The 15081-nt window shown below is 44.2% G+C and overlaps 2 protein-coding genes across 5 annotated transcripts in view; one reads left to right on the top strand and one right to left on the bottom strand.

Annotated features, from left to right (window-relative positions):
- aopep (aminopeptidase O (putative)) overlaps nt 1-10867 on the top strand; it is a 111743-nt gene extending 100876 nt beyond the window's left edge. Inside the window, exons 14-16 of one of the 2 annotated variants that reach the window (XR_002878689.2) lie at nt 3164-3250; nt 3367-3561; nt 9317-10867. Coding sequence is in view for 1 of the 2 variants with exons in the window: in XM_024001931.2 (XP_023857699.1) it covers nt 3164-3250; nt 3367-3507 (228 nt within the window). In the remaining variant the exon portion in view is untranslated. The remainder of the gene's footprint in view (nt 1-3163; nt 3251-3366; nt 3562-9316) is intronic. The other variant, XM_024001931.2, reaches the window with a different exon arrangement.
- Nucleotides 10868-12165: 1298 nt separating this feature from the next.
- Nucleotides 12166-15081, bottom strand: part of fancc (FA complementation group C) — a 47206-nt gene continuing 44290 nt past the window's right edge. For all 3 annotated transcript variants that reach the window (XM_070447104.1, XM_070447105.1, XM_070447106.1), the window contains 2 exons: nt 14392-14604; nt 12166-12872 (listed from right to left, as the gene is read on the bottom strand). In XM_070447104.1, coding sequence (XP_070303205.1) covers nt 12636-12872; nt 14392-14604 — 450 coding nt within the window. In that variant the 3' untranslated portion in view covers nt 12166-12635. The remainder of the gene's footprint in view (nt 12873-14391; nt 14605-15081) is intronic.

Here is a 15081-nt window from a genome sequence, read left to right as displayed (position 1 = left end):
AGAAGTAATACTCTGAGCCGCAGCTCCATACCACTTGTCAAACATAGAGAACTGATACTGTATACTCATTGTTGGGGTGGGATTGGTGTTGGGGGCCCGTGGAGGGCTTTTGACCATTTCTTTGAATTTGTCATGTTTTAACTCATTGTTAGAAAAAAGCTTGGTCCAAATCAGATGTTAGGTACTATAAGAGAAAATTGCCAATTTGGTTGCAATCAATTAGCTTAATTTCTCAGAGATCTAATTATATTTCAACAAAATAATGTTGCAAGAATGCCAATCTTACCAGTTTCTAACAGAAATCATAGCAGAACAATCTGAGATTGTGGGTGTCGAAATCCTATTGTGGTTTTTGAGGTGGAACGACCCATGTGTGTGTGTGTGTGTGTGTGTGACTGCATGTGGCAGTGTACTGTATGAGTACAGTATGTGTGTGCATGTATGAGAGTGAATGCGTGACTGTGGCTCGCTTCCTTTCATGTTTGTCTCGTGATGTGTGGGTTGGTGCTTACGCGTGCGCGTGTGTGTGTGTGTGTGTGTGGGCCATCTGTCGGTCAAGCATACAGGGCACATTGTACCACAGAAGGCCTTATTGCCCACGCTAGGTTGAAGGGTCCTATCAGAGAGGAAAGGAGTCTGTTACACCAAACCACACCAAAGACAGTCCTCGTGTGTAGAAGCAGAGCAGGAGGACGAGAGAGAGAGAATAAGACAGATAGACAGAGAACTGCAGGGTTGGCATCTGCGTTTCATAAAGATGTTTTACTCTGTTTTAAAATAATTTAGACATACAGTAACCTTTTACCAGACTATAATGGAAAACTGTCATTTATTAACACATTTTGGATATTATCAACAATAAAATACTGTGAAAACGTTTTACTGCAGTATACTGTAAATGATGGTGCATTGTGGTAAAATTATGTGGGTGGGGAAAGAATTGCTGTATTTTGAATGGTACTGTAATTCCATCCCGCAGAATACAGTGCTGTACCGTATTTTTGGAGCGACAAAAACCTTTTGACCACTAGTGGGTGCATGGTATTGTTGGCGTGCCTTGTAAGAGGCTATATTTGTTGCAGCCATTAGTAATAGTGCTTTACCAATTTAAAATGTATAGGAGACAGATTGGCATTAAGTCTTGAACCTTAAATGGTTGAGCATTTTGGCCTGTTTTGCCCTATAGTCTCTTCCAGTATGGGAAAAAACATCCATTATTTTACCAGGTAAGTTGACTGAGAACACGTTCTCATTCACAGCAACGACCTGGGGAATAGTTACAGGGGAGAGATGAATGAGCCAATTGTAAACTAGGGATTATTAGGTGACCGTGATCGTTTGAGGGTCAGATTGGGAATTTAGCCAGGACACCAGGGTTAACACCCCTACTCTTACAATAAGTGCCATGGGATCTTTAATGATCTCAGAGAGTCAGGACTCCCATTTAACGTCCCATCTGAAAGACAGCACCCTACACAGGGCAGTGTCCCCAATCACTGCCCTGGGGCATTGGGATATTTTTTAGACCAGAGGAAAGAGTGCCTCCTACTGGCCCTCCAACACCACTTCCAGCAGCATCTGGTCTCCCATCCAGGGACTGACCAGGACCAACCCTGCTTAGCTTCAGAAGCAAGCCAGCAGTGGTATGCAGGGTGGTATGTTAAGGCCTTTAGAAATGGAAGGGATATAAAACACTAAATATTCATTGATGTGCTGTGATATGTAAACACTACCTTGCAGCCAACCTGCTTGCACCAATCCCCTGTAATTACAATAATAATACATTGAAATACAAACCTCACTCCCGTCAATTAATTTATTTAATTCATCCATTCATTCATTCATTCATTAATACATTACGATTACAGTGTAATACAGTCAATTCTACGATATTGTACTGTGTCATTACATAGTACTTGCTTTGATACCATGTTTACATTACTGCAATACGAAATACAGTAAATTACTTGCCAATTAGCTGCCTGTAAGTTACTGTCAAATTCACAGCAACCCCTTTACAGTGCAGGGAAGGAACATGATCAGCAAGTTTAGGCCAACATGTATTGTAATTAATGTGCGTATCTGTTTGAACGCCCTCCAGGCCACCCTGCTCTGCTGCCCCACGCAGCCCCAGCAGCTGCTCTCTGTGCTGGGTTGCATTCCTGGGGAGAGCCCTTGGGGTAGCCAGCTGCCTGGTGCCCCTCTCACCCCCTTCTTACCCCCCTCACTGGGCCTCTGTCTCTCTCTTGAGGGGAGACGCACCAATTACACAGGACATTCCTACATTTATTACCCCACACACACACACATATCCAGGATGTCACGAGCAGGATTGATTGATTGCAAAAATGAGAGACACGAAAGAGGTTGGGATCTGAAAAAGAAAAGGCTGCTGGACCTATTGAAAGAGCAAGGTGGGAAAAAAGAGCGGGAAAGAGAGAAATAAAGCACTGAAACGGCAGTAAGTGATGTGATATTACTACCGTTGCAAAATTCCAGGAACTTTCAATCAATTCCCGGTTTATATTATAAGAGAGAGAGAGAGAGGGGTCATCTGAGGCCTATGAAGCTCATGTTTATTCAGAAGGCTGCAGAGGTAAAGGGAGCGTTCAGAGACGCTGTTATCAAAGGAGCGTTGCCCAGCTCTGCTTCTCACGCCCCCCACACCAGGTGGAAGGGAAAACAGAGTGTGTGCGCATGTGTGTGTCAGTCCATACATCTGTGTGGGTGTGTGAATCATCAAGCGAGACATGAGAAGGAAAAAGAATCCTCAGTATTGCTGCTTCCATCTAGGTGAATTTATCGTCTAGGAGAGAGAGAAAAACACCCCCCCGTAGCAATAAATCACAAATCACTCCCGTCACGAGGCTAGTAGAATAACAGCGTAAGGCTAAAACACACATGCACGAACGCACGCACGCACACAAAAACATGAGGAGGGATGATGATGGAGGCGGGGACAGAGCCAGTCTCTGATCTCTCCGGTCACCGTGGTAACAGAGCTCCCATTGATCCTCTGGGAAAAAGGCCAGGCACCATCCTACACACACACACACACACACACATGCAGAGAGAGTGAGTGTGTGAGAGAGAGGGAGAGCTTGCTGGTCTAAAGTGTTTTGTATGGCTCCTATCATGAGCTCTTCCAATATGTGTGTTTCAGGTGAGGCATCGCTGGTGTGAGCTGGTGGTCAAACATAAATACGCTCAGGCTTATGGAGATGTGGAGCACTTCCTCGTACACGACCAGGTAACACACACACACGCTGCCTCTCTCTCACACAACACAGACTCTTGTGCAAAAGCATGTTGTGGGTGTGTATCTGTATGTTAGGCTGATTGTATTTGTGTGTGTTGTCTCTCCAGGCCATGGGTGTTTATCTGTACGGGGAGCTGATGGTTCAAGAGGACTCTAGGCAACAGGCGCTGGCCAGGCGCTGCCTCTCATTGGTCCAGAACGAAATGGACCAATCAGCTCGCAGGGTGGTAGAGGAGATGGTCCTATGAGGTGGCACACAAAAAGGTACTGACCCACCCAGCTGTGCCATCTCATAATCATAGGTACCATTTGTTTCTGAACATGATTATGTTAAAAGTGATAATGGTCCCTTGTTGATTATGCCCTGGCTAAAGTGGGATCATATTGCTCTGAAACTATTTTGTATTATCGCTAGCCTCAGTATAGTAGATAGTGGGCAGACATATACGTCCTCTTCAGTGCTATGTTTTCTCTAGCTCCTCTGCCACGTTTAGATGGGTGTACTGGGTCTTGTTTCGGAGTGCTACTGTAAAAGCACTCTTTGTTTTGGGGTGTAGTGACTTGGCCACCTCTCTCACACATTCCTCCTTGAGCTCTCTCTCTCTCTGTGTGTGTGTGTGTGAGAGTGAGAGAGAGAGAGAGCTCAGAACGCTGCCTTTTCTGTGGTTTCTCAGGAGCGCCGTCAGGATGTGTTTGTCAGGGCAGGAATTTGGGAATGTGTTCCTCAAACAAACGGACAGTAGAGAAGGAGAGAGAGGACTGTGTCTCCAGTTAGCCCTGTGCAGCTTTTTACTGTGTTTACCCTGAAATTCCTCTGTGTGTGTGTGTGTGTTTGTAACTGCATTGTCACCCACTGGGAGGGAAGGTGGTGTCCGGCTTCTCATAACAGCAAGGGTTTTATTTGTTTCTTCCCTCCCATCGAGGAGAATAGAAGAGATTTATGATTCAGACCGAGAGGGAGAAGGAGTGAGGACTGGTCTCTTTTAAAGGAGTAGAGCAGAAACACTAGAACTTGTYCTAAGAAAGCACGGGCCATTCAGGCTACCTAGCCCACTTCCAAGTCATGTCCAATCAATTGAATTTACCACAGGTGGACTCCAATCAAGTTGTAGAAACATCTCAAGGATGATCAATGGAAACAGGATGCACCTGAGCTCAATTTTGAGTCTCATAGCAAAGGGTCTGAATATGTAAATAAGGTATTTCTGTTTTTATTTTTAATACATTTGTTTAAAAAATCTAAAAACCTGTTTTTGCTTTGTCATTATGGGGTATTGTGTGTAGATTGAGGAAAAAAACAATTTTATCAATTTTAGAATAAGGCTGTAACGTAACAAAATGTGGGAAAAGTCAAGGGGTCTGAATACTTTCCGAATGCACTTTATATATGAGAAGGCGGTTCTTTTCAGAGGTGCTGCTAAATACTTGTCTAGATCAAGCAGAGAGACATACAGGCCTCACCACACAGATAGATAAATCCTTTTTCAGGCCGTGGCCAAGCAAGAGCAAGACGTGAAGGGTGCTTTCATCCACACAAACACAGAGGACAGCTTTATGTGTGTGCAGAGGGGAGGAGAAAGGTTTTCCAGGCGAGCGCTCTGTCTGTCTACTCTGACAAATCACTTTACACGCGCGCACGCACACTCTGCTGGGGCCACAGTCCGTCAGCCTCCTGTCACAGTGGCTCTCTGTCACTGTCCACAATAACATGTCTCCCTGTCCGTCAATGACAAGACGGCCAGTCCAAGCTTTCCTTCCTTCTCACCCTCTCTCTTTCCTTGTCTTCGGCCTGTACATGCCTGTGGAATACCTCCTGATCCGCTTACTGAGGGGCATATCGCCGGTGTAGCGGAGCGTAGCGAATGGTAGAGGAGGATAGAAGGAGAGGGAGAGTGAGAGAGAGAACGCCACCGGTTTGGCCTTTCATGTCTAGGCTGTAATGGTTCCTGGTGTGATGACGCTGGGGGGAAAAGGGAGAGACGGTGTGAGAGAAAGGGAGAGCGAGGATTGACAGGTCTCGCCTTTAATGTCAGGATTCTGAGGGTTCCTGGCACAACTGAGCTAGGGATAAAAAGAAGAAAAGAGAGAGAATGGGAGAAAAGAAAGAGAGAGAGAGTATCCTGGTCTTTCATGTCTGCTCTGGGAGGGTTCCTGGCGTGCTGATTTGTGACTTAAGATAAAATCACATTGCCAGGGATTACCACCCAGGCCAGACCCTGCCGGCTGCCATGACAACCGGAGGCTCCACCGCTCAGCCGCTTGCAATAATAAAGTCAAATAAGACATGATGATCTGACAGGGTGTGTTTGTGTGGGTGATGATGAGAGGCCCCATGTAGGGGAGAGGGGCAAACTTTTGGATCGTGTGCGTCTATGTGGGTGTCCATGTGCAGCCCTGTGCATTGTGTGTCTGTGTGTGTGTCCACCAGTCAGGCAGTGACCTCTCTCCCACCAGGTACAGAGCTTAGCTGATTGGTGAACAGTGATTGATCTCCTTTGTTCACAGTGGCTAAGTTCTGCACCTAAGGAGAGAATGACGCACAGAATCCGACAAAGAAAGAGAGAACAATGGAGAGAGGTGGAATGAGAGGATAAGTTGACACTATTTCCCTCCTCCCCCAATGTGTAAACCATATGAACAGTTTTGCATGCAAGATAAATTCCTGTCTCCTGTCTCTRCATGTCTGAAGATACCCTACGCTGGAGTGGAGATGTACAGTAGGGAGTCAGTAGTGAGGGAGTGTGCGTGCTCCGTGGGAATTCAAACTTTGAGTCTCCTAAGTTTGATGTGCTGCAGTTACTAATAAGCCTAGCGTTATGCTCTCCTGCCCATTCGGTCTCCGTCGCTCTCGTCACCCTCTCTCTATTCTCTCTCCCCTCCCTTTTCTCAGTTTCTCTCGTCATCCTCTCTATTTTCTCTCCTTCATTGTCTCTGTGAGCTCGCTCGCTCTCTCTCTCCGGGTGGACTGATGGTGATGGGGAGGGATGTGGGACACAGGAGACAGTGCTAATGAAAATGAGGAAGACAGGCATTGCTAATGCTGCTGCTCAGTGCTCAGTGAGCCACTTTGACAATGGGCCCTGGAGGACCGTCTTCTTCCACTTCCTTACCTTCCTCCTCCTTTTCGTTGTCCTCTTATTTTCAAACTCCAGCAGCACTAACAAACATGTCCAAGTTCAATTCGGTACAGCAGTATCTATGGTGGATCTTTGCTATAAGAACTATCCGATCGCTCAACGCCATCTCTTCTTTGAGCGTATGGAAACGGAAATAAATCTGTCGACGTTGAACAAGCTCAGACCGTAACTAATCAATGGCCCCGGAGTCAATCAAAGGCGCGTTTCCGCCAAGAGCATTGCACTTGACTTTAAAAAAAAAAAGGTGATTATGCATGAGCTGACATCGGCAAAATGTCAGGAAAATTGCCTTCAAAAGGCGCATTGTGGCCAATGCTTTGTGCTGCTCTGTAACGCACTTTTGATTGCATCCCGACCAATGGATCAGAATGAACATACTGGACTGGAAAGGTAATTGTGGTGTGGTCAGTGGCGGGATGGAAAGCAGTAGGAGAGCTGGTATAGCCCTATGGTCTTTTCTTTCTCTAACAAAATGGCCGCTGTAAGCGAGGACAGATGTGTGAATTAGAAATTAGGTCCATGTGGAGCCTGACTGGAAAATGCTATATTTAGGGCCTGTTACAAGAGTAATGACTATCAAAGGCTTCTAAAAGAGAGGAATTACCATCGGAGACGATATCTAAAGCCTGATTTATTACAGCCTAATGGAAGGGAAATGGGCTTGCACATCAAAGCACGATGAAAATGTATAGAAAGGACATTTTCACTCTAATGCCAGAAGTAAACCTACATTTGTTCACTTTAATATCCTAAGTAAACCTCACTTTTTTCTATTTTTATAAGCTTACTGTGAGGTGCCATATTCCTGGCGTGGGACTAACTGTTTTCCCAGCTAGGCTCCATCACCTCTGACTTGCTATTGGTGTTTTAATATGGAGCTGAATGCATGAATGGAACTCTGAGCCATGTTAGAATTACGGCCACCTGTTCTTACTTAACCGCTTTTAGTGAGATGTACTGTTGCATTGTGGTCGAATATAGGCCCTCAATTCATATTGGAAGACTGAAAGAGGCTTGCCTCCCAGAGATGCAGGCGTGTCTCAGCAACAAAGACCAAAGGCAACATTTCATTACAAAATGTTGAAGAAGAGAGCGAGGACTAGTCTAGGACTGTGCCTCCTGTGCCTACTGAGCTGATAACAGTACTACTGAATGACTGGCTCAGTTCAGCAGGAACAGGAGTCCAGCCCATACCAACACACGACCAGACAGACAGCCATCGGCATCATCCTCCAGCCCTGAAGAGCTACGCAACAACACACATGACTGATACCCTCAGCGGATGCATACCAAATGGCACCCTATTCTCTATTTAGTACACTACTTTTGACCAGAGCACATTCCCTATATACAGTGCATTCGGAAATGCAAAACACACAAAGCAAAAACWRGTTTTTAGAGAAAAAWAATCWAWTKTATATAWWAAAWAAARWAAATAAATACCTTATTTACATAAGTATTCAGACCCTTTGCTATGAGACTGTGAAATTGAGCTCAGGTGCATCCTGTTTCCATTGATCATCCTTGAGATGTTTCTACAACTTGATTAGAGTCCACCTGTGGTAAATTCAAWTGATTGTAAATGATTTKGAARGGCACACACCTGTCTATGTAAGGTCCCACAGTTGACAGTGCATGTCAGAGCAAAAGTTAAGCCATGAGGTCAAAGGAATTGCCCGTAGAGCCCCGAGACAGGATTGTGTCGAGGCACAGATCTGGGGAAGGGTGCCCAAAAAATGKCTGCAGCATTGAAGGTCCCCAAGAACACAGTGGCCTCCATCTTTCTTAAATGAAAGAAGTTTGGAACCACCAAGACTCTTCCTAGAGCTGGCCACCTGGCCAAACTGAGCAATCGGAGGAGAAGTGCCTTGGTCAGGGAGGTGACAAAGAACCCCATGGTCACTCTGACAGAGCTCCAGAGTTCCTCTGTGGAGATGGTTGTCCTTCTGGAAGGTTCTCCTATCTTTGCAGCACTCCACTAATCAGGGCTTCATGGTAGAGTGGCCAGACAGAAGCCACTACTCAGTAAAAGGCACATGACAGCAAGATTCTCTGATTTGATGAAACCAAGATTGAACTCTTTGGCCTGAATGCCAAGCATCACATCTTGAGGAAACCTGGCACCATSCCTACGGTGAAGCATGATGGTGGCAGCATCATGCTGTGGGGATGTTTTTCAGTGGCAGGGACTGGGAGACTAGTCAGGATTGAGGGAAAGATGAACGGAGCAAAGTACAGAGAGATCCTTGATGAAAACCTGCTCCAGAGCGCTCAGGACCTCCGACTGGGGCGAAGGTTCACCTTCCAACAGGACAACGACCCTAAGCACACAGCCAAGACAACGGCTTCGGGACAAGTCTCTGAATGTCCTTGAGTGGCCCAACCAGAGCCCGGACTTGAACCCGATCGAACATCTCTGGAGACCTGAAAATAGCAGTGCAGCGACACTCCCMATCCAACCTGACAGAGATTGAGAGGRTCTGCAGAGAAAAATGGGAGAAACACCCAAAATACAGGTGTGCCAAGCTTGTGGCGTCATACCCAAGAAGACTCGAGGTGGTAATCGCTGCCAAAGGTGCTTCAACAAAGTACTGAGTAAAGGGTCTGAATACTTATGTAATATGTGATATTTACATCGTTGTTGCTTTGTCATTATGGGGTAGATTGATGAGGGGAAAAACGATTTAATCAATTTTAGAATAAGGATGTAACATAACAAAATGTGTAAAAAGTGAATAGTTTCGGAATGCACTGAAGTGTGCTATGCCTATGGGTCCTAGTCAAAAGTAGTGCACTATACAGGGGAAAGGGTTTCATTTGGGAAGCAAAATACTCCCATGACTGTATTATGAACTGTACACCAGCTGTTATTGTCTGTTCTCATAGCAGCTCTCTTTTCTCCCACTGTTCTCTTTTATAGGCTGCCCAGCTGCCCGCCTTGGGACATGGAAGGGAGAGGAAACACTGAGAAAGTAATGCTCTCACTACTTCCCCTCCAGACAGGAAGATCAAACGCCAACCTGTTTTCTTTCCTGCATGATCAATGAAGTTAAAGCACTGTACTGTACATACTAATAGTAATAGGTGATGTGTAGATAGGGTTGCGTCCTAAATGGCACCCTATTTCCTATATAGTGCACTACTTTTGACCAGTGCCCTATTAGCCCTTTGACTTTGGGCAAAAGTAGTACACTATAATGGGAATATGGTGTCATTTGGGACACCCATAGTTATGTTCTCCAGAATTCTCAAAAATATAGGAATCGGAAAATAAAGACTATTCTCATGGCATTTTTATAAATGTAATAATGCCTCTTTACTGAACTTTCTGATTTAGCCTCAGTTTCAATTCTCCTCATTAGGAAATGCGACTGAGAATGAGATTTGGGTCTTGGAGGTGTCCTTTGATGTGGAGATTTGGGTCTTGGAGGTGTGCTTTGATGTGAGTGTTTCTTGTGTGTTCGAACGTGGGATCGTTTGTACATTCATTCTGCAAAAAACAGTACAGCTACAGTCACTCACCCTTCTCACCCACCCTTTGAAACAGTCTAACCAGGTCTTGTGTCTGGAAGCCACCTGCAGATTCATACTACAGCTATGACAATCAGTTTGTATTACTAATAGTATGGATTGGGATTATGGTTTATTTTTTAGCTAGCTATCTACATTACATGACCCATCAAGTTAGCCAGGTGTGTCTGGCGGTGATTACGGCCATCTACTGTATTTCATGAACATGTCTAGACAATAGTGACCCATCCACTTAGCTGGATGTGGCTGGGGAGTGGTTATAGCGGCTGGGGAGTGGTTATAGCATGACCAATTTAAACAAGTGTGTCTGGGTAAGCATCATCTAATAATTAGTGAATATTTTTATCTGGACACTCTGTTTTTTGATATTGCTACGAATCGAATATGTAAGTAAAACTGTACCGTTTACACCTTTGTATCCTGTGCATGTGACAAATAAACATTGATTTTATTTAATATAGTGTTTTTACCAGAGAAGGTAATGTGAAGAACAACATTACCTGCACCAAAGTCATGTTAGGATATAGGCCAAGGACGAGATAGTGTATTTTTACCTGGAGTTTTTCCTTATTGTAGGCTACTACTTTCACCACTTTTAGTCTTGACATCTTTGGTTGTTTACCACACTAGCTTACTCACTCTGTTTAGCACATGGCCTAACATGTGAATTCACTAAGAGATGGGTGGGGCAAAGGCTTAAGAGGGTCTGAACAATGCTCAATAGGTGTATACAAAAAAGAGCTCTCCAGTAGGTGTACCAAAACATTGAAGGGCTATTTTCTCAAAAGTGGGGTTACACGTTTTTTCAACTTTCAAAGCATAATTACTTTCCCATTGTTCCTCAACTGTAGTGTATGATATACCATTTTGTAGCTCTGAGTCTCTACTTTTATTCAATGTAAAAAATAAAAATAAGAATAAAATCTAATTTTGCTACATACACTACATGACCAAAAGTATGTGGACACCTGTTCGTCAAACATCTCATTACAAAATAATGGGCATTAATATGGAGTTGGTCCACCCTTTGCTTCTATAACAGCCTCCACTCATCTGGGAAGGCTTTCCACTAGATATTGGCCGATTAGGCCTGGCTCGCAGTCAGCTTTTCAAATCCTCCCAAAGGTGTTCGATGGGGGTTGAGGTCAGGGCTCTGTGCAGGTCAGGGCTCTGTGCAGGTCAGTCAAGTTCTTCCCCACTGATCTCAACAAACCATATCTGTATGAACCTCGCTTTGTGCACGGGGGCATTGTCATGCTGAAACAGGAAAGGGCCTTCCCAAAACTGTTTCCACAAAGTTGGAAGCACAGAATCACTGGATCTAAGGGGTCTAGCCCGAACCAATTTTAGCTATGGAGATTGCATGGCTGTGTGCTCAATTTTATATAACTGTCAGCAATGGGTGTGGCTGAATCCACTAATTTGAAGGTCTGGCCACATACTTTTGTATATATAGTGTAAGACGGAATCGAGGCGGTCGGTCACATACCCTATATTGCACATATTTTAGTTGTCTTATTAAATACTTTCAATATTTATGAATTTCTGCAATGTATAGTTGTTTGAGGTTAAGTMATTTACATTTGGAGCTATTGACATTTTAAAATATTGTCCCATGTACATTTTGTAATTTACTGAATGTCTCTAACTAGTCCCATAGGGATGTCGAATGTCAAASCAAACTGACCATGGGCATCATAATAACATGGGCATTATAATCACATGGGCATCATAATCACATGGGCATCATTATAATCAGATCGCGTACAGCTGAGTTCCAAATTGATGATGACTTCGGTGCTGCCAGCTGTGGGCGGGATTAAAATAAACCCAAGGAAAATTCTTACGGTATTTCCGTGACATACCATTTTTTCCTAATTATCTAGCAAATCTCAGTTTTGGACGAGACTGACTTTATGACCAAAATTATCCTATTTACACTTTGTAGTCAATTTTGACACTAGAATAAATGTTTCTGATTAATATCGGTGCCACGTAACCAGGTGAAGCTGGTTGAGAGAACGCCAAGAGTGTGCAAAGCTGTCATCAAGGCAAAGGGTGGCTAATTTGAAGAATCTCAAATATAATTCAATTTGTATAACACYTTTTTGGTTACTACATGATTCCATATGTGTTATTTCATAGTTTTGATGTCTTCACTATTATTCTACAATGTAGAACATTTTAAAAAATAAAGAAAAACCCTTGAATTTTGTAAGGTGTGTCCAAACCTTTGACTGGTACTGTACATATGAGTTTATTGTTTTGTCCTACATGTGAGTCTGCTAATATACAGAATCAAAAAAACATGACTCAGATCAGGTTATAGACCATTACTCTGATTGTATTAACAAATGAGAAATATTTCCATATTCATAATGAGACTTGAAGAAGGGTTGACGTCACATTTCTTTAGTATAGGTTTGTACCATACAATGCAGTATAGTTGGTGTAGAGACATTCTGTAGAGAAAAACATTGTGTCCATATCAGGTGTTGTTGCATGTCATTTCCCTTCTTCAAATCAACGGATGTTTCCCCATGTGTGTGTAATGAGAGGAATGTGTTCTGAGTGGAAGGGTTAGGGCACGTTTTATGACTTGTTGCTCTTGCACAGCTAAGCGTGTGTCCTGATACGTGTGGGTGTCTAGTTGTGACTGTATGTCCTCCCACTGTCGTATCTGTAGCGTCTGTTTGTGCGGATCAGTGTCATAGCGTCTGGTTGGTGGAACAGCCTGGCACGGCTGTGTGTGTATCCCATCGCTGCCATAGTGGCTGTGTGTCTGTGTCGTGTTGTACCATGTGTGTGAGTGTGCCCCGAAGAGCCCTGGTCCTGAGCTTAACTCTGTCAGTGAGGCTGGAGGAGGCTCTCTCTCTGTTTAGTCGGAGCTCAACCATGTCGAGAACGCACACTGCCTCACGGACCAGCCCTGACTGCTGCACCACCTGGAACACACACCACACACGATTATACACAGGTATATTAGAGACAGAAAATTGTGTTCACATAACAGCGATGCCATCATGAGTATAGAGGGATGGAGAGAAAAAACACACACACTATTTGCTTCTGAGGTTTGGTCCAACAGAAACGGTCGATTCCCCTTCTAACGGTACCCTTTACAGAGCAGACCCTACTAAAACGGGAGTATCAATGAACATGATTGTGGAAAATGAATGCTCAGTTTGTCGCATGCGGCATTGCGGTACCGCTAGCAGCATTTTAGCTACCTACTGTTATGCGCTAGCTGTGTAGTCCGTGTTCTATAAATGTGCAATGAGCATTAAAAGATGCATTTATATAAGGAATTGGCAACAATAAGCATCTAATCCAGGTAGGCCACTGGATTTCAACATCGTAACAAAGTGAACAGGCCATGTTGTTCAAACAGTTGGAGACGGACAGGAGGGTGTATTCATAACAGTTCAACTGTTCTACCTTGTTAGCAAGCAAATAGATCCAACTTGGCTAGACTTCTAAAGATTAGCTGGCTACTCCCTAGCACGTGGGCTTGTGCTTCAGAGATGGTTTATGAGACCTGTGTTCATTTTCTATCATTCCTCCTGCTAGAAGAAGTTGGTCATTATTAGCGGATGTGCATGGTTCTGGTTAAATTTGTTACAAAAAAGGCATTTTTATAGACAGACTTGAAAGTCAGATCAGTAATTATTGCAAAAAAAGCAGGTTAAACTATTTTGATGAAATAATGACATTATTAGTGGATCTTATGGTTGTGGAAGGATATATCTTTAGCCTAGGTATAACTTTACATGCCCTGGATTTGTCCTGTTACTCCGGACTGTTTGAAACGCACGGTCTTGACCTTTAATTATGCAACAATGCTTATTTAGAGAAAATCGTTTAAAAATATTTAGATATACACTGAGTGTACAAAAACATTAAGAACAGTTGCTCTTTCCATGATATAGACTGACTAGGTGAATCAAGGTGAAAGCTATGATCCCTTATTGATGTTACTTGTTAAATCCACTTTAATCAGTGTAGACGAAGGGGGAGAGACAGCTTAAATAAGGATGGTTTAAGCCTTAAATTATTGAGACATTGATTGTTGTATGTGTGCTATTCAGAGGGTGAATGGGCAAGACAAAAGATTGAAGTGCCTTTGAACGGGGTATGGTAGTAGGTCCCAGGTGCACCGGTTTGTGTCAAGAACTGCAAGGCTGCTTGGTTTTTAACGCTCAACAGTTCCCAGTGTGTAACAAGGACATCCAGCCAACTTGACACAACTGTGGGAAGCACTGACAAATGAAGTCTGTTCTGAGGGCAAAAGGCGGGTGCAACTCAATATTAGGAAGCTCTTCATGTTTTGTACACTCAGTGTATATCGTGAATTGCCCACGAGTTTGAAAAAAATCAAGACATGATTTTTAGGCCATATCGCCCAGCCTTGTGTGTGTGGTTTTGCGTGTGCGTGCATCAAGAGGGGTAAAGTTGTGAGCTCACCATGCGGACTATCTCCCTGGCACCACTCAGGGGGTTGTGGGAGAAAACTGCAAAGTTGACCAAGAGGCTGACGACCAATAGCGAGTCCAGGGACGGCTGCTGGGCGACGGCTGACATCAGCCCGGCCAATGACTGCAGTCGGTCAGCAGGAAGGGGAGGAGCCGAGAGCAGGAAGAGTGACTTCAGGTGATCCCAGACTTTTCTTGCCGCCACCTGGAAACAGAAAGAAGGAACGGGAGGAAACTAGCTTCAGCTGGAAGCCTGTCGTTTTCAAATGTCGTTTTCCACGACAACGGCCGGACGGATAGGCGCAAAAGAATGTCTTCAGAGTCAACCAAAGGTTATGCCCTCTATAGACCTCAACTTCTCTCTGACCACACACCGTGTGTGTAGGTCCCTCAGGGTAGAGAGGAGACAGCCAGGAGACACAGGAGAGATGAAACCCAGGAATAGCCAGGCAGACGCACTCCGAGTGGGATCAATACCATATCAGCCTCCCTCACCCTTCTCCCTTTCTCCTCTCCCCTCTCTCCATGTCGTTTTCCCTTCCTCTCTCCTTCTAACCCGGAGAAGCAATCTATTATTCATCCCTCAGTCCATTATTCATCTATCTATTGGCCAAGCTATTCTGAGACCAGCCATGACAGGTCAGTAAGGACAACGACATCTACACTGAGTAAACAAAACATT

The sequence above is a fragment of the Salvelinus sp. IW2-2015 genome, linkage group LG15, assembly GCF_002910315.2.
Source record: "Salvelinus sp. IW2-2015 linkage group LG15, ASM291031v2, whole genome shotgun sequence".
NCBI lineage: Eukaryota > Metazoa > Chordata > Actinopteri > Salmoniformes > Salmonidae > Salvelinus > Salvelinus sp. IW2-2015.
Note: the sequence above shows the minus strand (reverse complement) of the source record. Positions and strands in the feature narration are given on the sequence as shown.